General features: G+C 37.8%; 1 protein-coding gene across 4 annotated transcripts in view; it reads right to left on the bottom strand.

Annotated features, from left to right (window-relative positions):
• The window catches only part of CASK (calcium/calmodulin dependent serine protein kinase), a 368,709-nt gene that overhangs the window by 85,899 nt on the left and 260,911 nt on the right, over window positions 1-21,899 (bottom strand). For all 4 annotated transcript variants that reach the window (XM_046673193.1, XM_046673194.1, XM_046673195.1 and 1 more), the window contains exon 10: window positions 7,628-7,727. In XM_046673193.1, the coding sequence (XP_046529149.1) occupies window positions 7,628-7,727 (100 nt within the window). The remainder of the gene's footprint in view (window positions 1-7,627; window positions 7,728-21,899) is intronic.

The following is a 21,899-nucleotide window of genomic DNA, read 5'->3' as shown; positions in this document are numbered from 1 at the left end:
AATAATTAATACAACACAACACAATGATACACACACGCATGCTCCTAAGCTGCTACTAGTACTTATTTTGTTGATCAATACTGTCATATCTGAAAGAATGATTCATTTTTCTCAAAAACTGAAAAGGATGTTTTTTTCTATAAAACTTTTGAATAAACTCGTAACTACCTTGGAAAAAAATCAATAAATAAATAGTACATGAGTTCACCTCAGAGAGCAATTTATTTACTGGCAGGACTGTAGGCTATTCTATCCATTTTCGTATTCCTGGCTGCACTTTGCAGAGTGCTTGGTACCAAAAGACACAATAAAATGTGTTTGGTTAAAATTATTTTTTCTGGGGGCTGGCCCCGTGGCCGAGTGGTTAAGTTCGTGCGCTCCGCTGCAGGCGGCCCAGTGTTTCGACGGTTCGAATCCTGGGCGCGGACATGGCACTGCTCGTCAGACCACGCTGAGGCAGCGTCCCACATGCCACAACTAGAGGAACCCACAACGAAGAATACACGACTATGTACCGGGGGGCTTTGGGGAGAAAAAGGAAAAAATAAAAAATCTTAATAAAAAAAAAAAAAATTATTTTTTCTGAGCAAGTTCTGAAGAATTGAATATAAGGTATTATAACAAAATAACCGCAGAAAACAGCTGATTTTACAGTGCTTTTTCCTTAAAGTCATAATGAAAATTATTTTAATATTCATGTTTGTATAACAGTTTATAATTTCCAAAGTGCTTTTACAGTTATTACCTTACACAATTCCACAATAACTCTGTCCTGTATACAAGTGTTTTTATACGTGAAAAATCAGAGGCTCAGCAGGGTTAAATGACCCTGGGGCCACAGCAGTGAACAGAAGAGCAAGTTCGAGAATGCAAGTCTCTGACACCAGCCCCTCCTGAAATGATGTTTCATCCTCAGCAAGGCACCTGAATAATTTGCATTTGGTAATAAGATGATATCCAGTTTCTATTCTCTCTTTAATTTCACTTTTAGTTACCATATAAGGTTTATTTTCTTAGGCCTTGGTCCAAACTTTCACAACGATAAATTCATGAGAAAATAATCAAAACTGCCTTCAGAATAGTATTTCACTTTAATTTTTGCATAATTAATCTGGTAATCAAGTTTGTATCTAAAAATTAGGTCGATAATTTTATACATTTTAACTTTGAACATTTCTACTTTTTCTAAGAATCTCACTAATACAAACCAGTTTCTCAAAAGTTTTCCGTTACTATTATGAAATAATAATCAAAAAAGCATAAATATGTCAACTGTTTTAAAAATGTTTTCTGAGTCTATTTCTTTAGAGAGGAATATGCTTTTAAGGTCAATGAAAACTTTTTGAGTCTAGAACAATTTCATTACAAGAGTGGAAAAATCTCATAAAAAAAGTTGACTGAGTTAAAAATAACCTGAAAGGAGGACAGAAAAATAAATAGCAGAATGTTTAAACTAAAAAGTTCTCAGTGTCAAAGTAGCCTGAGTCTGTATGAAAACTGTTTCCTCTTATGTTTTACTATGAAAAATTTCAAACCTATAGAAGGTTGAAACAATTGTACTCACTACCTAGATTCTCCAGTTGTTAACAGTTTTCAATTTTTGCTTTATCACACATCTATCCATCCATTAATTCATTTCAAAATAAGTGGTAGAGTGATCCACATCAGCACACTTTACCCCTAAACGCTTCAGCATAGATTTTAACACTTGTCTGTCTCTCTCAGGTAAAATTTACACAGAGTAAAATACACAAATCTTAAGTGTACAATTCAATGAGTTTTGATAAATGTATACATTACATACATCTGATAACATTACATACATCTGTTATTTCAGTAACAAAGATTTGTATGTGTATATTTAAAAAATGATCTGTATAGCTATAAAATGCAATGTCACTGAGCAAACACAGCATCTGAATCTCGTCTACCTTCTCCTGTGGTTGTCAATAACCTCTTTCCTATTAGCTATCCCACTTACACCACACTGAATCACTACGCGCACATTCAGATCACCCACTCAATCAAAGCCTCTCCTTGCTAGCACAACAGCATTGTAAAAAAATCTGCTTACTAAGGTATAATTTATTAAGCTAAAATTCACAATTTGAGTGTACATTTTCATTACTCCAAAAAAGTTCCCCTCTTGCCCCTTTGCAGTCAATCTCTTCCCTGTACCCCCACTTCAAGGACGATAGCTTTTATTCTCACTGTACAAGGCAAATTCTGGTTATCAATCAAGTTATAAGCAATAATGAATCCTGTAATGGAAACTGGATTTTGGACTTAAGTATTTGTGCTATATCCAATTCAAGTTGTGAAAACTTATGCATGATGATAAATGCTTTAGATTCTTTATGTATAGATTATAGTGCTGATGCCTCAAAATTTATTAGTTAAAAGAAGTAAACTCTGCAAATGTATTCTGTCAGAGCACAGATGTTATAATTCAAATGCCATTTTGCTTGTTGAAATAGCCTATGTTTCCGAATAGCAACATTGTTGGACACAAATGTGTCAAAGTACTTTAAGTACCATTCTGCTGGTTATTAAGTGCCCATTCACATAAAACTTTATGACTAAGGAAAAGCACTACTTAATACCTCCAAGATGCTTTCATTCCCAAATGACATGATAGGTCTGATTTAAAAAAAAAAAAAAAAAAAGGAGAGGGGTGCTAAATCTGGAGAAACAAGAGCATGGCGGGCAGCCTCTAAGATGACCCCAAGATCCTTGTCTCCTGGTATTCACAGCCTTGTATAATTAATCCCTTTCCTGGAGAGTGGGCTAGACTTATTAACTCACTTCTAATGAACAGAATAGGGCAGAAGTGATAGGATGTTAGTTCTGAGATTAGGTTATAAAGACTGTGGCTTCTGCCTTGGGCGCTCTCTTACTTTTGCCCTCCCTCTTTGATCATTCATGCTGGGGGAAGCAAGCTTCTATGTTGTGAGCAGTCCTATGGAGAGGCCCAACAGCCAGTGAGTCCCACAACCATGAGTGAGCTTGGAAGAGGATTCCCCCTGCAGTTGGACCTTCAGATGAGACTGCAGCTCTGGACAACAGCTTGACAGCAATCTCACGAGAGATCTCGAGCCGGAGGCACTCAGCTGAGCCACCCCCAGATTCCTGACCCATAGAAACTATGAGATGATAAATACTGCTTTGAGGTTATTCATTGTACAGCAACAGATAACTAATATACTGTGAGATTTTTATATTAAATCAGCTGCAATTTGAGCTACCAGTAACTAATGCAAGAAGGTGTGACAATGACTTCAATTATTAGCAACCAGATTTTCTAATTTATCTTTGTCTCATATACTTTCCCCCCATAACACTGAGGAAAGGGTTTATTCTATTGTTTTAATTGAAATTATTATTGAGGTAATTGTAGATTCGTATGCAGTTGTACGAAATAATACAGAGATCCCTTGTATACTTTGCTCAGTCTCCCCATTGGTAACATTTTAGGAAACTATAGTATAATATCACAACCAGAAGACTGACATTGATACAATCCACCCATCTTATTCAGACTGCTTTGGTTTCCCTTGTACTTATTTGAGTGTGTGTATGTGTAATTTCTTACATACTTTTTTCTTGAATATTCTCACATACTCAAATTACATTCCTTTGTAATTAAAATCTAGCCATTATATTATTCTTTATAAATGTTCTTCTGATGGTACAAGTTGTCAAGAGACATAAATTCAGGGGTTTATTTCACAGCTCCACATTAATAAACCTAAAATAGAGTCAGTAACAGAGTAATAAAAACTGCTTATAGATTATGTAATTGTCAAAGGAAAATTCACTTACCCTGAAAGTTTTCTTGAAAGCAAAGTATAAAATAAAATGTTACCCTTTCCCCAGAATTAATGTATTTGTGCTTGAAATTCAGATGTGAAATAATATTAAGTACAGTTAAAATTTTAACACTGCCTCTTTTTCCTCTTATGAAAGAAGTGAGAAGTTAATATTATTTGTATAACAACGCCTCAGGAAATCAATATATCCAAGTTTTTATTTTATGATCAGGCAGTGTTAAAATTCATAATTAAACATCTAAACACAAACAGCCAAGGAAAAAGTCAAGCTGATTACGAACCATGCAAAGCCAAACACTTTTGCATAAAAGATAAACCTTAGAGGAAAACAAAGGGGTACCTACTTTCTGCTGCTAGAAGTCCTAGGAGGAAGGCAGCATATGGACAAACAACAAACAGTATGATTTTAGAGCAAGCAGATTATCAAGCCACAGTTGGGCCCAGCAGATGAGCCACAAGAAGCATGGTCCCCCGGTGGAGCCCAAAGTGAGCCCCTGTGTTCCATGAGCACAATCACGGGGACTGTTCAGGATTTCAGTCACCAACGCACTGGGTTCTGATTCTGACTTCTTTGATTTGAAAGATGAGAACAGAACATTCTCGCTTTGGATTAGTAAGTAACACAGCAACAATCCACTGTCTATCATAAAATAAAACTTAACAAATTCTAGTGAACGTATAATAAACTAATTTCAATAATCAACGTAGACAAAAATCTCATATAAAAATTGTTTTACAACGTAAACAGCATACCTAAACATTTTAGACTCTTCTTTAGATGACAAATTGGGAAACTGATTTGTTTTAAATTCATTTTTAAATTGTGGTTTTAAATAGAATTTTCGGGGGACCAAAATAAGATCGCCAGCTTTTAATTTTGTCAAGCAAAGTCATTAAAAAAAATCTAACTACCTACCATTTATTATCATTTTATAGAAAGAATACAAAAAGGCATTATCTAAAGATGAACAGCAGACTGCCCATCTCAAGAAAGGGCAGTGGTGACCTTACACGTTTCTCTCTCTAACTCCTCCTTCCCCACCCCCTCACGCCCACTCTACCACAAGCACACGCTCTATGAACACTTTTCTTTTTTCGCCATGGGCCTAGAAGTTTCAGGTAATGATGAAAAGTGTTTTGGTATCTTGTACTATAAAACAAACCTATGCAAATTTAAACAGAAAGACAGTGGAAAGGATAAGGTTGGGAACTTAAAATAAATGATCAACTTAAAATAAATGAAGAATTTAAGGATTAGAATTAAATAGAGAAGGAGTTAGGCTTGAAGATTAATGGAAATATTTTAAAAAACGAAATAAAAATGAAAATATAGATGTGTTAATTTATGAAAGGGTAAAGCTGTTATGTGAGTCTAGATAAAATATATAACAGGCTTTCTGCAACCAGCCGTACAACTATTACGTTGGCTGCAGAAAAGAAAATTTGTGGCAGATAGCCATTTGATAAATAATGCCGATAATAAGAGTATAATGCCTCCCTTTAAATGGCTTAGTATTAAAAATTAATTTTAGGAACATATTAATAATCCCTGATAGCCATGTGAAGTTTAGGAAAATAGAATTTTCTTCAAAATTTTGTGTTTGACTTCTGAGTATATAAAAATTTTGTCTTCATTTAGGGCAGATGATCAGATATGTACATTGCATAATAATTACTCTATCTTGCATTTGTAGAAGCTGGACAGTGCCATTTAAAATATTTTAGAGATAGACATTTAGCACATCAAAGATATATATTGCTTACAAGAGCATTAAGATCCAGAAACATTAAAAAAAGACAAAAAAAAATAGCGTGACTGCAGGAAAGGGAAGCAAGAAGGAATGCTAAATTGTGAACATCTAATTTGAGGGCTTGCAGGCTACCTGCAAGACAGAGTAAGAAATCTTTTTGTTTAAAAAGCAAGTACTGTAATCATAAAATTTTCAACCATATCATTTAGAGATTGTACTGAAAAACAGAAAATATTCGGCAACAAAAATGTACTTAATAGAAAATAAGCATGTCTATAACTACAGACAATTCCTTTCCCTAAAAGGAAAATCCACCTCTTCGTAGAAAGGAACATTTAAGACTAGGCAGAGGCAAACAGTATGGGGCAACATTAAAGATTAGGATTACGAAGCTGTTGCAAGGACCATCCTGCTCTCTAGGCCGATTTCTAAAGATGAAAATGGTATCAGAGATCTTGACCTAAAACCTCTAAATATATTCCAAGTATATGACTATATCACATAGTCACAGTACAACATAAAACCATTAGTGGATCCACTCCCCCTAGACAGCCAATTGTAACCTGAGTGTAAGAAGAGAAGAAAGAGGTTCGAGCTAACAAACAATAACAAAAAGCTACAGGTGGAGGGAATACAATGGACTGGAAGAAAAAGGACAGACATGAAACAGGGAGCACTGGGGAACATACCTATAAACACAACTATGGCCTTGCCTGTCACGTGGTAAGGGCTCTGGATTATTACCAAGTCAGCACAAGAGGAAACAGCAAGGCCTTTCTCTCAGAGTCTCTTCTCTAAGATTCCCATTTCTGAATGTTTTTGGAAATCACCTTCACTCAAAAGAGGAAGATTCACATCCCAATTGGTAAAGGTCAAAACAAGGAACTATATACATGGTGGAATGGGAAACTTGATCCTGTCATGTTGCACAAAGTGGTATGTAAGCACATACCAATTGGTAAGAAAGTCTGTATGTGTGTGTGTGTGAGCATGTATGTGCACATACATGTATAAAAGAGGAAGGAAGAAGCATAAATACTGACAAACACTCATGGTTCCAACCTAAAAGAAGTATTAGCACCTCCATTTTTCCTATATTTCTAAGTGTGAAGAATAAACAATTCATGCTTTTGGAAGGACCCTGAGCCTTGATTCCAATGGTAATACATGAATACTGAATGAGCCGGTCCAGGAGTACAAAATTCAAATCACCAGTGCAAAACAAGGTCAACCATATGACAAACACTGAGTGACTCTAAAGAAAGAAGGAAAAAAAGCTGAGGCCAGAGGACATGATGTAGAAGTATATAAAAAAATACACGAGTAAAAATTAAAAACTATAACACACTCATACACGCATTTACATATACATATAAATGGGTCCTATGGATTTTTAGTAAATAATTTTTGAGAATACCTCACTGGTAAGATGGAAATCTGAGCACTTTATACAATAATTTTGTGAATGCTAGTGAGTTTTTTTCAGGAGTACCTATAGACATTTCATCAAAATAGGGAACTCTTCTTCTACGTTCTTATCCCTTGAATGCTTATATACATGTGTTATAGACTTTATAAAAAGAGAACTTAATTGGTTTAAGAGAGAACTCACAAGACAGCTTTACACTGAAAGATTCAATTAAAAGCAGTGTTGTCCTGAAGTCTGATCTGCTACAGTTGACATGGGGAAAATCTTACATCAGAAGTTTTTGTTGAGGTAGAAGGTAAGCAGAAAGATCCAGAAAGACTGACTATGACATTGGAGTGGATGAAGTGCAATGCTGAGTCTGGAGTGGGGGAAGGGGAAGAAGTATTTCTGAGATAAAAAAAAAAATGTGAAATGTTGGTTTTGCAGCAGTAGGGGAAAGCAACTCTGCTATTAAAATTAAAAGGAACCAGACACATGGATGGGATTTTGGTTGCTGACAAACTTCCTTAGAATCTCTTGGAGAATCTGACTGAATCACAGAGAAAGTGCATTCACAATGGAAAAGAAAGGATGTAGACACCAAATGATTCACACTGGTGCATGGATGATGCAATTACCTGAGGAGGTAGGGTCTTCGGAGAAATCTGGCAACTCTTCAGGGGGATCCCCGTAGAATGAGTTAAACTTGTGACTTGACACAGCTGCTAGTACTGCACCCTAAAGCAAAGAGATGAAAAATATGCAGTATTAAAACAAATACAAAAATCTAAGAAAGTAAATTAAGCAATGGTTATTTAAGGATTATTCAGAAAGCCAAATATATGGGACATGACAGCTAGAAGAAAGGTAGCTTTTAAACAATTTTGGATTCTTTTAAATAAATCACACGTGCATTTACCAGAATAACACTGTTGGGGATTGTAAGAGTATATGCAACCATTTATGTCTTGAACTCAAACATGTACCACACAATGGAATATTCTGCAGTGATTATAAAATGATGCTGCAGGAGGATGTTTAATGAAACGGAAAGATGCCTGTGATGAATTACATAAAAAAGGTTTTAAAATAATCTATAGTATGACCTCATTTTTGAAAAAATAAAAGGTTAATACAGATATAAAAGACTGAACATATACCAAAATATTAATAGTATTAATTATCTCTGGGAAGTAGAAATAAGTCATTTTTCTTTTTTTAATCTTCTTTTCCTCTTTCTTTTTGTTGTTAACAGTGACTAGGTGTTACTCTTGTACAGTATTTCTCAAACAGGCCACACAGCATAATCAACTACACATGGCTCCTTTTTTTATTTTGTGCAGGCAAAGATTCGCCCTGAGCTAACATCTGTTGCCAATCTTCCCCTCTCTCTTTTTTTCTTCCTCCCCAAAGCCTCAGTACATGGTTGTATATCCTAGTTGTAAGTCATTCTAGTTCTTCTATGTGAGCCGCCACCACAGCGTGGCAACTGACAGACAAGTGGTGTGGTTCCATGACTGGGAAGCGAACCCAGGCCACCGAAGTGGTGAGTGACGAACTTTAACCACTAGACCACCGAGTCTGGCTCTACACATGACTTATATCATGTGCATAGCCTCTCCTGAGTCCTAGTTGAGTATCACTGTCACATTGAGTGCATGACATTCTTTAGGACAACTGGGTGGAAAAAGGTTGGGAGTTATTGTTTCACTAACAAGAAGAATGATAAAAGTTATTTTGTAAAAGTGTTCAATTCTACGAGTTACCAAGTGTAGGTCAGAATATGTGGGTGTGTTCCTTGGCTCTGCCACTTTCCGGCTGCACGATGCTAGTTGAGTTAATCATTTAACCTCTTGAGGTTTTCTCAAGTTGAGTTAATCATTTAACCTTTTGAGGTTTTCTCATTTGTAAAGTGAGGATATTAAAATTGACATAACTTACCTTACAACACTGTCAAAAGTCATATATGTATATACAAGTGCTTTGCAAAGTGTAAAGCATTTTGTAAATGCAAATCATTACCAATCCTATTAATATATAGCTAGAACATGAGCAAAGCCTTTTGCTAGTCTAGGTAGAATTGCTCATTTATGTAGTCTAAGTATCAAATCTCTTAAGTAGTTTAAGTCTAAAATTTAAATATTGAACTCCTGGATTTTCCTGAAAAGAAAGATAAATCTTTTATGTATATAGGCATTTATTAAATATATGGAAAGATTAATAGAAATACATTTCCACAAGGTTTGTTTTTTGGGGAGGAGGTCATGTAAGGGTTTCTTCCTACAAATATAAGTTGAAAAAGAGATGGACCACAGAAAGGGAAGAGCAAAAAAAATGAGAAGTGATCTTGATGATACCATCCCAGGCAACTCTTTAGATTTCCAAAGGTCCAGGGTTAATGCATGAGAGGTTCTTAAGTGGAATTTTATGGTCAGCTACCACGATGAAAAAACAGTACTGAATGTTGAGTTCTTCTTTCTACAGTAGACGCTTATTTCACTTTAAATATTATGCATGTTCCCTAAAAGCTGGGTGAGAATGGGATTTTTACATATCAAATCACGTATTTCCCATACACTGAAACTAAAATTTTAGAGATGCTTTATTTTTATTTCCAAGTGGAGTTCAATTGAGTTTCTTAATATGTCAATTTTATGTTTCAAGGCTTGTTCTAGCTACTACTATAGTCAAAGATCTAGAAATATTTATACTAGGAAAGCACTATTTAAAAGAGCTGTGAGAGGTAAATTCTTTTGAAACAATAGTAGCAAGTTTCTGTCTTATGGTTAGCAGTTTATTTAATTCTCCAAACTCAGTGACTGCAAGTGGGTCGCATAGTAAATACAAAGCTATTATGTAAAACTGCACAATGGTTCCAAAACAGTTTATGGATTTATAGAATTTTATTAGAGTTTGAAAGTCCACCTTAGAGATGATTCCTGCAGATGAGGAAACCGAGGTCCAGAGAGGCTTAGCAACCTGTTAAATGTTGCTGCCAACTTAGAATCAAGAGAAGAAAGAACTGAGGTCCTCTGACTACTCTCCCCAGTTGAAAGGTTTTTACTATACCTGGGGTCAAAAGCCTTTTTCTGTAAAGGGCCAGACAGTAAATATTTTAGGCTTGCAAGGCTTATTCTCTCTGCTGCAACTACTCAACTCTGCCATTGTAGTATGAAAGCAGCCATAGCCAAGATGTACATGAATGTACATCACTGTGTTCAAATAAAACTTTATATATGAAAATAGGTGGTGGGCTATTTATGGTCCCCAGGTCCTAGTTTGCCAACCCCTGTACTATGTTATTGCTATTAAAGAGCCTGTGGGTACAACAACAACATGAAACCAGATCTTACACAAGTAGTTCTTCAAACTTCCCAGTTTAAATCCTCAATAAAGACATTTCCTATCTACTTTAATTTAGGAGGTATACTTTAGTATGTTTTGAGAGTGAAACATAACAATTTTGAGTCAAGAAGACTATTTACAATCTTTTAAAATAACTAATATTAAAGATGCAATTTTCTACTAAGCAAATTAATCTAGAAAGGAGAAGGCAGATTCTAAATTCAAAGAAAAACTAATATTAAAACTAATATTAAAAACTAATATTAAAGATGCAATTTTCTACTAAGCAAATTAATCTAGAAAGGAGAAGGCAGATTCTAAATTCAGAGAAAAAGAAAACTACAAGTGATTAACACTTAACTCAATCAAATTATAGTTAATATGTCAAACATCAAAATGGAATGTTCCAGCTAGATGATTCTGTGTTTCATTTAAGGAAGTGCAAAACAAGAAAATGGTTAGCTCAGACTTCTGCTAAGTTAAACTGCTGATTGCACTTAAGGAGGCAACAAAGTTATCAAGTAAGGAACAGGAGAGTTGAACACAGGTGAACTGCTACTTGAAGACAACAGCCAAAAGCCAATACTCCCTTTCTGGATGCCCCCAAACTGAGCTCAGAAATAAGCACCATGAAGTTTGACAGGCACAAGGGCACAGAGGGATATTTTAAAAAGTCTAAATACGAAACACACAAGTATGAGATGTAGAATAATTGACTTTGCATCCAAGTGGCAAGGTAACACCCAGTCATACCGTAATGTACTGAGGGGGCAAAACCCATCACAGGGACATACAAACACAAGTGTGACATAGAATTTGGGAGACAATCATCTCATTAGGATTCAAAACCCTGAACTCAAAGCCCTAAAAAGAGTGGAGAACTTGGAGAGGTTGAGGCTGAAAAGAGACGACTAAAAGCCTAGAAAATTATTTCAAGGTAGAAATGTTAGAAGATGTGAGCTGACTACATGTAAGAATTAGGTCCTAGATGATAATGAGGTGAGATCATTGATTAAATCAGAACTTCTGATCTCTCTCCATATAGTCACAACCAAAGTTATCATTCAGTTTAGTCAGCATAGCCTATACGTACATGATACTCAAAGATAACCTAAACACACGTCTAAAATCTAAGACTGCGTAACGGTCAGTCGGGATACATGACTAAAGGAGGATGTGTTATCTTCTCTGAAGAGGATGAAAAATGGGACTTGGAAGTGCAGTAGATATGGCTATATTTAAGAGCAACTGCATGGAAGAGACAGCTTAGGAATCCTTTTGGGTCTTTGTAAAAGTATTTTATAAAGATGGTCTTTTAATGCACATAATAATTTTCAAAAGCTAGATTGCCTAAGTTAGGAACCAACAAACAAATTCTATATTCCAGAACTGGAAATTAATTACTTTGTAAAAATCAACATAGGAAGATCAAAATCACTTCAATTAGTATTTATGTAACTGTTCATACCAGAATAAGTTTTCAGTTTTTTGGTGCCTTTTGAATACCAGATTTACTGCTCTGAGTAGCTGGAGGCCACAACTGCTGCGCTTACTGCCTCTGCACAAACCCTCGCTACAGGAGAGGACTACATGTAAAGGCTGGCTTTCATTAGGGCACAGAGGCCCTTGATAAATCCTTAAATTAGCTCTTGGTGAATTAAGGGAAAGGGGAGGATTGCCAAAAGGCGGCTATTAGAGCTTCCTGGTTGACCTGTCAAAAGGTGCCGCCTAAGTAGGTATCGGCATTACTCTTGGCAGTGCCAAGACTTGGGATCCAGTGCTGTACAGGAGAACTTTCTGTTCTGATGGAAATGTTCTACACCTGTACTGTCCAACATAATAGCCATCAGCCACATGTGGGATTGAGCACTTGAAATGTGGCTAGTGCAACTGAGAAATCAAATTTTAAATTTTATTTAATACTAATTAATTACAACTAAAATTTAAGTAGCCACAATATGGCTCAGAGCTATGGCATGAGATAGTGCACCTCTATAAAGTACTGGAAAATAGCATTCCTAAACAAACTGTTTCTAGTTCTGCAAAGTTCAGGAACCCAAGAGACCAACTGGTAAATCAGAGAAGCATGCAGGTTCCACCTTTGCAATTTGCAAAGTCAATAAAGAAAAACTGGAGAAAGTTATCAGAAATCTCCCTCACTTTCTGTATATACAAGGAATAAATGGTTTTATTCTCTAAATTGAATCACATGGATTCAACTCACTATTTCTTGAACTAACTGCAATAAACTTACCCAAATACAGAATACTGCTTCTATCTAATACAGAATTTCTTAAACATACTTCATCATAGGGAAATTTGCTTTCTAGAAGTAGAAATAATTCATGAAGTGAAGGGGATGATTTCTACAACAAATTCCCTCCTAAGCCTCTTCCCTAGATAGACAGGATTGGACACTCACAGCACCCACCCTAGCCCCTCTCCCCTCCCTCTGCTCAGTAACTCCTTCAAATAGATGGCACCCAGGGTTAGAGCACATACTCGTAGGGCAGAGATTTTCCCAACAGCCTAGATCACAGAGCCTGTCCCACACATCCTAACATTCAGTTTGGGAAAACATGTTCCTCATATCTAGTCCCATGCTCAGGCCTATGTAGTTTATTAAAGGAAGTATTGTAGCTAGAGGATTTTTAAACTGTAGTACTAAAATTCTAGAGCCTAGTATGAAATAAAAAGGGGGAAAAAACTCCAACAAATGAAATGTCTGATAACTAAAATGGGGAAAAGAAATTTTCCATTATTATTCACAGACATCAAATAAAATAATGAAAGGAGAGGGGCTGGACCCATGGCCAAGTGGTCAAGTTCGTGTGCTCCGCTTTGGAGGCCCGGGGTTCGCCGGTTTGGATCCTGGGCGCGGACGTGGCACCGCTTGTCAGGCCACGCTGAGGCGGCGTCCCACATGCCACAACTAGAAGGACCTACAACTAGCATATACAACTATGTACTGGGGGGCTTTGGGGAGAAGAAGAAGAAAAAAAAGATTGGCAACAGATGTTAGCTCAGGTGCCAATCTTTAAAAAAGAAAAAAATAACAATGAAAGGAGAATAAAAAGAAGTGTGTGATAATTCAAATCACATGCAGGGTTATATTAACTTTTTTTAATCTACAGTTTGAAAGATAAAGTCTTAAAATGATGTTAACGCTTTCTAATTGTTCAATAATTTTTCTCATTAGGGATATGTTGTCTCCTGTGGCCTGCTGAAGATGTTAAATGCCAAAATGAATGTACGAATATGGGAAGAAACAATTTCTGATTGTTGAGTACTGATGCTATTATAATCAATAAAGAGTAATAATCTTGAAATTTCAGCAAAGTAAAATAGTAATGTTTTATATTTTGGCACAAAAAGGTTTCACAAAACTTTCAGAATAAGAAAAAGGTTCAAGCTCAAAAAGAAAACTTACTACCACAAATACATAAACACTTATTCAAATCAGTATAAGCCCTTTGGAGGGCAAGTTATTTATAGATATCAAGTCTTAGGAGTGACGTCAGCATCATGGCAGAGTGAGTTGTTCCCTTTGTCTCTCCCCTCTAAGTTACAACCAGTCAGACATCCTGTGATCGACAAAGGACTCCTGCACAGCACACCAGAACCCTGTGAGTGATGCATGCAGCTATCCTTCTGAAGGTGTGTGGACTGGACCTCTGGGAGGCAGTGGAACTGGGGGAGCAGCCCCTCCCATGCCCCCAGTAGTGGCAATCCAAATACGGATCCTCACACCAGCTGCAGGCCAGCTACTACAGGCTACAAGGGCAAAGATGGCACTCCTGGCTTGGCCCCTGTTCCCCTCAGAGGTGGTGAGTGGCCCACATGTCTTGAGGATTCAGGACACAGAAGGGAGCCGGTGACTCGGCCCCCTTCTTCTCCCCTGGCAGTGGCACTGATCTTTCCAGCAGTGGGGACAGCATCCAAAACGTGAATTTCCCTGGAAGGGGCAGGATGCCCTGATCTGAGGTTTCAGTGCACACCAGCATGTGCCAGTGCTTGTGACCAGAGGCTCAGGCCCCTGCCCCTGGAGCTGTGGTGGGTGGCACACAAATCCTGAGGCTTTAGGACACAGAACAGAACTGGCGACCCAGCCTCCTTCCCCTCCCCCAGCAGTGGTGCTGGTCTTTCCAGCAGTGGGGACAACATGCAAGGTGTGAATTTCCCCAGTGGGGGGTGGGGTGCCCTGACCTGAGGATTCAAAGCACACCACCAATGACCAGAGGCTGCATGAACAGCAGTGACACTCACTCGCAGAACGGGCCCTGCTCCCCTGAGGCTGCATGACACAAAATGGAGCTGGTGACCCAGCCCCCTCCTCCTCCTCTGGCAGTAGCACCATACAACTCAACAACAAAAAAATGAACAACTTGATCAAAAAATGGGCAGAGTAGGGGCCAGCCTGGTGGCATAGTGGTTAAGTTCCTGCTCGTTACTTTGGTGGCCTGGGGTTTGCAGGTTCAGATCCCAGGCATGAACCTACACACCACTCATCAAGCCATGCTGTGGCGCCATCCCACATACAAAAAATAGAGGAAGACTGGCAACAGATGTTAGCACAGGGCCAATCTTCCTCACTAAAAACCAAAAACAAATGGGTGGATGACATGAAGACATTTTTCCAAAGATGATATACAGATGGCCAACAGACACATGAAAAGATGGTCAACATCACTAATGATTAGGGAAATGCAGATCAAAACTACAGCGAGATATCACCTCACACTCGTCAGAATGGCTATAATTAACAAGACAAGAAATAACAAGTGTTGGAGAGGTTGTGGAGAAAAGGGAACCCTCATACTCTGCTGATGGTAATGCAAATTGGTGCAGCCACTGTGGAAAATAGTATGGGGATTTCTCCAAAAGTTAAAAATAGGAATACAATATGATCCAGCTATTCCACTAATGGGTATTTATCCAAAGAACATGAAATCAATAATTCAAAAAGATATATGCACCCCCATGTTCATCGCAGCATTATTTACAATAGCCAAGATGTGGAAGCAACCCAAGTGCTCATCAACAGATGAACGGTTAAAGAAGATGTGGTATATATACACAATGGAATACTACTCAGCCACAAAAAAGACAAAATTGTGCCATTTGTGACAACATGAATGGACCTTGAAGGTATTATGCTGAATGAAATAAGTCAGACAAAGAAAGACAAATAACATACAATTTCACTCATATGTGGAAGATAAACAAACACATAGATAAGGAGAACAGATTAGTGGTTACCAGAGGAAAAGGGGGTGGTGGCAGGGTGAAAGGGGTAAAGGGGCACATGTGTACGGTGACAGATAAAAACTGGACTGTCGGTGGTAAACACAATGCAGTCTATACAGAAACTGAAATATAGTGAAGTACACTTGAAATTTACAGAATGTTGTAAGCCAATATGACTGTGATAAGTAAATTAAAAAAATAAAATAAAATTGAGAAGTCACAACAAAAGTCTTAAATATATATATATACTTTGATGCTAACAATTCCAGTAGCAGAGAGCTTATCCTAAGAATATAATCACAGGTATACAAAGGTTTACTAATGAAAATAATAAATGCAGTAGTATTTATGACCATGGAAAACTGGAAGCAACCTCCATCTCCAAAAGCTGACTACATTATGGTATGTACAATATGATGGAATTTTGTAGAACCATTACAATTTGTGCTTTAGAGTAATGACTCAGTACGGTGCACACATCAGAATCACCCATGAGGCTTTTTCAATAAACACACACCCCTCCAACCTCCTGCACACCCGGAGCTGAAGGAGGGGGGAGTGGTCTCTCAGCTGAGTTGAGTGGTGCACTGAGCCACTGTTACTGTGGGAATGTGTTGTATATCCCTCAAGTGTGCTGAAGTGGAAATCAGTATTTAAGGATATATTTCGTCACATGGTATACAAACAAGCAGGTTATAACATAAAATTAACCATTTTAAAATGTACAATTCAGCAGTATTTAGTACATTCACAATGTTGTGCAAGCACCACTTCTGTCTAGTTCCAAAACATCCTCATCACCCCCCCAAAAATCCCCAAACCCACTAAGCAGTCACTACCCAGCACCTGGCAATCACCAATTTGCTTTTGGTTTCTATGGAATTATAGACATGAATACCTATTTTAGATATTGCAAATAAATGGAATCATCCAATATGTGGCCTTTTAGGTCTCTTTTTGCATGTGGATTTCCAATTTTCCCAGCATCATTTGTTGAAAAGACTATTCCTTCCCCATTGAATTGCCTTGGCACTTTTCTTGAAAATCAACTGACCATAAATGTAAGAGTTTATTCCTGAACTCTCAATTCTGTTCCACTGATCTACATGTCTATCCCTATCCCATACCAATAGCACAGAGTCCTGATAACTGTACCTTTATTGTAAGTGTTGAAATTGGAAAGTATGAGTCTTCTAATTTTGCTTGTTTTTGTTATTCTAGGTCCTTTGCATTTCTGTATAAATTTTAGGATCAGTTTGTCAATTTCTGCTTTTTTTTTTTTTGCTGAAGAAGATCCTCCCTGAGGTAACATCTGTTGCCAATCTTCTTTTTTTGCGTGAGGACGATTAGCCCTAAGCTAACATCTGTGCCAATCTTCCTCTACTTTATATGTGGGTCACCACCACAGCATGGCTGACAAGTGGTGTAAGTCCACACCCAGGATCCAAACCTGCAAACCCGGGCTGCTGAACCAGTGGAGTATGCTGAACTTAATCACTACACCATGGGGCTGGGCCCCTGTGCTTAAACTTTGATAGGGATGGTGTTGAATCTATACATCAATTTGGAAAGAACTGCATCTTAACAATATTGAGCCTTCCAACTCATGAATATTAAATGTCTCTCATTTAGATCTTCTTTAATTTCTTTCAACAATGTTAGTTTACAAGTCTTGCACTACTTTTGTCAAATTTATTCTTAAGTATTTAATTCTTTTGATGTTATTGTGAATGGAATTATTTCTTAATTCATTTTAAGATTGTTCATTGCTCATATATAGAAATACACTTCAATTTTGTATACTGATCTTGCATCCTGCAACCTTGCTAAACTTGTCTGTTATTTCTAACAGCTTTTTCGTGGATTCCTTAGGATTTTCCACACACAGGGTCACATCATCAGTAAAGAAACACAGTTTTACTTTCTTGAAGATGCCTTTTACAGGCATACCTTGGAAGTATTGCGGGTTCAGTTCCAGACCACTGCAATAAAGCAAATATCATGATAAAGCAAGTCATACGAATTTTTTTGGCTTCCCAGTGCATGTAAATGTTATGTATACACTATAATGTAGAGTCTATTAAGTGTGCATTATGTCGAAAAAAACCACACACATATCTTAATTAAAAAATACTTTATTGCTAAAAAATGCTAACCATCATATGAGCCTTCATGAGTCATAATCTTTTTGCCGGTGGATGGTCTTGCCTCGACGTTGGTGGCTGCTGGACTGATCTGGGCAGTGGTTGCTGAAGGTTGGGGTGGCTGTGGCAATTTCTGAAAATAAGATAGCAGTGAAGTTTGCCACATCAACTGAGTCTTCCTTTTATGAACAATTTCTCTGAAGCATGTGATGCTGTTTGATAGGATTTTACCCAGAGTAGAACTTCTTTCAAAATTTGAATCAATTCTCTCAAACACTGCCACCACTTTATCAAGTAAGTTTATGTAATATTCTAAATCCTTTGGTGTCATTTCACCAATCTTCACAGCATCTTCACCACGAGTAGATTTCATCTGAAGAAACCACTTTCTTTGCTCATCCATAAGAAGCAAGTCCTCATCCGTTAAAGTTTTATCACGAAATTGAAGCAATTCAGCCACATCTTCAGGCTTCTGTTCTAACGCTAGTTCTCCTGCTATTTCCACCCATACACAGTTACCTCTTTCACTGAAGTCTTGAACCTCTCAATGTCATCCATGAGGGTTGGAATCAACTTCTTCCAAACTCCTGTTAATGTTGATATTTTGATCTCTTCCCATGAATCACGAATGTTCTTAATGGCATCTAGAATGGTGAACCCTTTCCAGAAGGTTTTCAATTTACTGTGCTCAGATCCATCAGAGGAATGGCCGCTATCTACAGTAGCTATAGCCTCAAAAAATGTATTTCTTAAATAATAAGATTTGAAAGTGGAAATTACTCCTTGACCCATGGGCTGCAGAATGGATGCTGTGTTAGCAGGCCTGAAAACATTTGTCTCATTGTACATCTCCATCAGCGCTCTTGGGTGACCAGGTGCACTGTCAATGAGCAGTCATATTTTGAAAGCTTTTTTCCTGAGCAGTTGGTCTCAACAGTGGGCTTAAAATATTCAGTAAACCATGTTGTAAACAGATGTGCTGTCAATTCAGGCTTTGTGGTTCCATTTATAGAGCATAGGGAGAGTACATTTAGCATAATTCTTAAGGGGGTCCTAGGATTTTCAAAATGGTAAATGAGCGCTGGCTTCTACTTAAAGTCACCAGGTGCATTAGCCCCTAACAAGAGAGTCAGCCTGTTCTTTGAAGCTTTGAAGCCAGGCATTGACTTCTCTCTAGCTATGAAAGTCCTAGATGGCATCTTCTTCCAATAGAAGGCTGTTTTGTCTACATTGAAAATCTGTTGTTTAGTGTAGATTATTAGTGTAGTTCATTAATTATTTCAGTTAGATCCTCTGGATAACTTGCTGCAGCGTCTACATCAGCACTTGCTGCTTCCCCTTGCACTTTGATGTTACAGAGACGGCTTCTTTCCTTAAATCTCATGAACCAACCTCTGCTAGCTTCAAACTTTTCCTCTGCAGCTTCCTCACCTCTCAGTCTTCACAAAATTGAAGAGGGTTAGGGCCTTGCTCTGGATTAGGTTTTGGCTTAAGCGAATGTTATGGCTGGTTTGATCTTCTATCCAGACCACTAAAACTTTCTCCACATCAACAATAAGGCTGCTTTGCTTTCTTAAAGTTCATGTATTCACTGGAGTAGCACTTTTAATTTCCTTCAAGAACTTTTCCTTTGCATTCACAACTTGGCTAACTGTTTGGTGCAAGAGGCCTAGCTTTTGACCTGTCTTGGCTTTTGACATGCCTTCCTCACTAAGCTTCATCATTTCTAGCTTTTGATTTTTTTTCTCTCCAAAGCCCCAGTACATAGTTGTATATCCTAGTTGTAAATCCTTCTACTTCTTCTATGTGGGATGCTGCCACAGCATGGCTTGATGAACAGTGTGTAGGTCCATGCCCAGGATCCGAACCTATGAACCGTGGGCCGCCGAAGTGGAGCACTCAAACTTACCCACTACACCACCGGGCCAGCCCCAAGCTTTTGATTTAAAGTGAGAGATGTGTGACTCTTCCTTTCACTTGAACACTTAGAGGCCACTGTAGGGTTATTAATTGGTCTAATTAAATATTAGACCAAATGTCTCAAGGAATAGGGAGGCCCAAGGAGAGGGAGAGAGACAGGGGAATGGCTGGTTGGTGGAGCAGTCAGAATACATACAACATTTATCCATTAAGTTTGCTGCCTTATATGGGCATGGTTCACAGTGCTCCAAAACAATTGCAACAGTAATGTCAAAGATCGCAGACCATCATAACAAATATAATAATGAAAAAGTGTGAAATATTGTGAGAATTACCAAAATGTGACAGAGACACGAAATGAGCAAATGCCGTGGGGAAAATGGCGGCTGATAGACTTGCTTAACGCAGGGCTGCCACAAACCTTCAATTTGTAAAAAAACACCAGCATCTGTGAAGGGCAGTAAAGCAAAGCACAATAAAATGAAGTATTTCTGTATTTTGTTTTCTTCTCCGATTGTATTAGAGGCTGAAAATTTGTATTTTTAATAAGTACCTAGGTGATGCTGATGCTGCTGGTCTGGGGACCACACTTGGAGAGCCATATAATGGATATGACATCAGAGGAAAGTAATGAAAGGGAAGTGAATATTATAATATATCACAAGTATAAGATCTTCTCTTTCTAGATACTGTGAAGGAAAATGATGATCAAAATGGTCAGAAAAGTCTAAGCATAATTTCTTTGGAAGAAATACATAGAGATTATCCAGTGAAATTTTTGGTGGTTTATATATTTTTTAAAAGCCTTTTAAAACCTCAAAGTGTTAATGTCAGTGACTAGAAAAAAGCTAAAATGGTATGGAGTATCTATTTAGGAATTATAGTTGTTTATAAATAGAGCACCAAATCAAAGGTATTAACATCAAAATCATAATAAAACAATAACAACAATAATGTTAATAGCAAATAATGTCTATGGAGCACTTATGACTGCCAGGTACTGTTCTAACTGCTGTAATATACTAATTCATTGAATCCCTATAACCTATGACTTAGCGATTATCATAGCCCCACTTTACAGATGACGAAATTGCGGCACAGAGAATTTCCATCACTTGTTCCAGGTTACACAGCTAGTAAGTGTCAGAGGCAGTTTTCACCCAAGGCAACGTAGGTCCAGAGCCTACTCTTTCTCATAATGCTCTAACTCCTTCTCTTTCTTCTTGCTACCAACAATAAAAATTTCCTACCTCTGACGAAGTAACAAAAGCAATTTTCTACTGCTGTCTGTGATCTTCCCTTTTAATCACTTCAAAGGGAGTCATAAAAATAAGGTTGTTGCCCACCATTTGAGGAGCTTAAAAACAGTGTCTGGGTAGAAGGATGGGTACCTAGCTGTTCATTTGTGAAAATACGTTGTGTGGTGGGCTCTGAAAGCCAGGGAAGTTGCAATCTCTGTTCTAGAAGCTTGCAGAAGAGGCAGAATGAGGAGAATTAGTTCCTTGGGGAGGGTAGGTCTAACATGCTTTAACCAGGGTGGCTGAATCACTCAAAGGAATACAGTCTTACCAGAAGCTGAAAAAACCTGCTGATGTTCCAAATTCTAGGTTGTTTGGTAGGTCTTGAAACTTTAAATAGCCCTGCAAAGGGATGTGGTAAGTTCCCATGACCCCTCTCTGCTGTGACAGCTTGGCCCTGTCCAAATGAATCTTAGTCACCACTTTGGCTATTTTAGGCCCAAGTCTGATTTTGCGGCACTAGGAGAAAGACAGCAAGTGTTTCTTGTGATGGGGCAAGCCTGAGCCCTGTGGTAACAGGCCTGTACATGGGCAATGAAAGGTTCAATGCCAAACAGGGTAATGTCACATAAGCCAAAGCAGCATCAGAGCTAAAAAGACTTTAGGGAAGAATTGAGAAAGAAGTATAATTAATGGTTTCTTTGGGGAGGAAACTAGCTTCAAAAACGGCTGGCCAAATTTCACTTTGGATAATGAGATTTGCTTCTTTTGTAGGCTACACTGGGTTAGGTGTATATCAAAGCAAAGAAACAGAAGTCTTGGGAAACTGCTTTGGGTACCATCTCAATAATGGCACGTCATTAATAATTATTTTTGCAAAGGACTTTCAAAGCAAATAGAGAAGAGCAGTTTGAACCTCTGACAGTAAAAAGAACTAGAAGAAAGGCTTAAGTGGGGATAAGCATCCCCAAGAATGACATGTTAAAATTTCCATGCCCTATAGTAGCACTGTCCAA

Source organism: Equus quagga, chromosome 10 (assembly GCF_021613505.1).
Source record: "Equus quagga isolate Etosha38 chromosome 10, UCLA_HA_Equagga_1.0, whole genome shotgun sequence".
NCBI classification, from domain to species: domain Eukaryota; kingdom Metazoa; phylum Chordata; class Mammalia; order Perissodactyla; family Equidae; genus Equus; species Equus quagga.
Note: the sequence above shows the minus strand (reverse complement) of the source record. Positions and strands in the feature narration are given on the sequence as shown.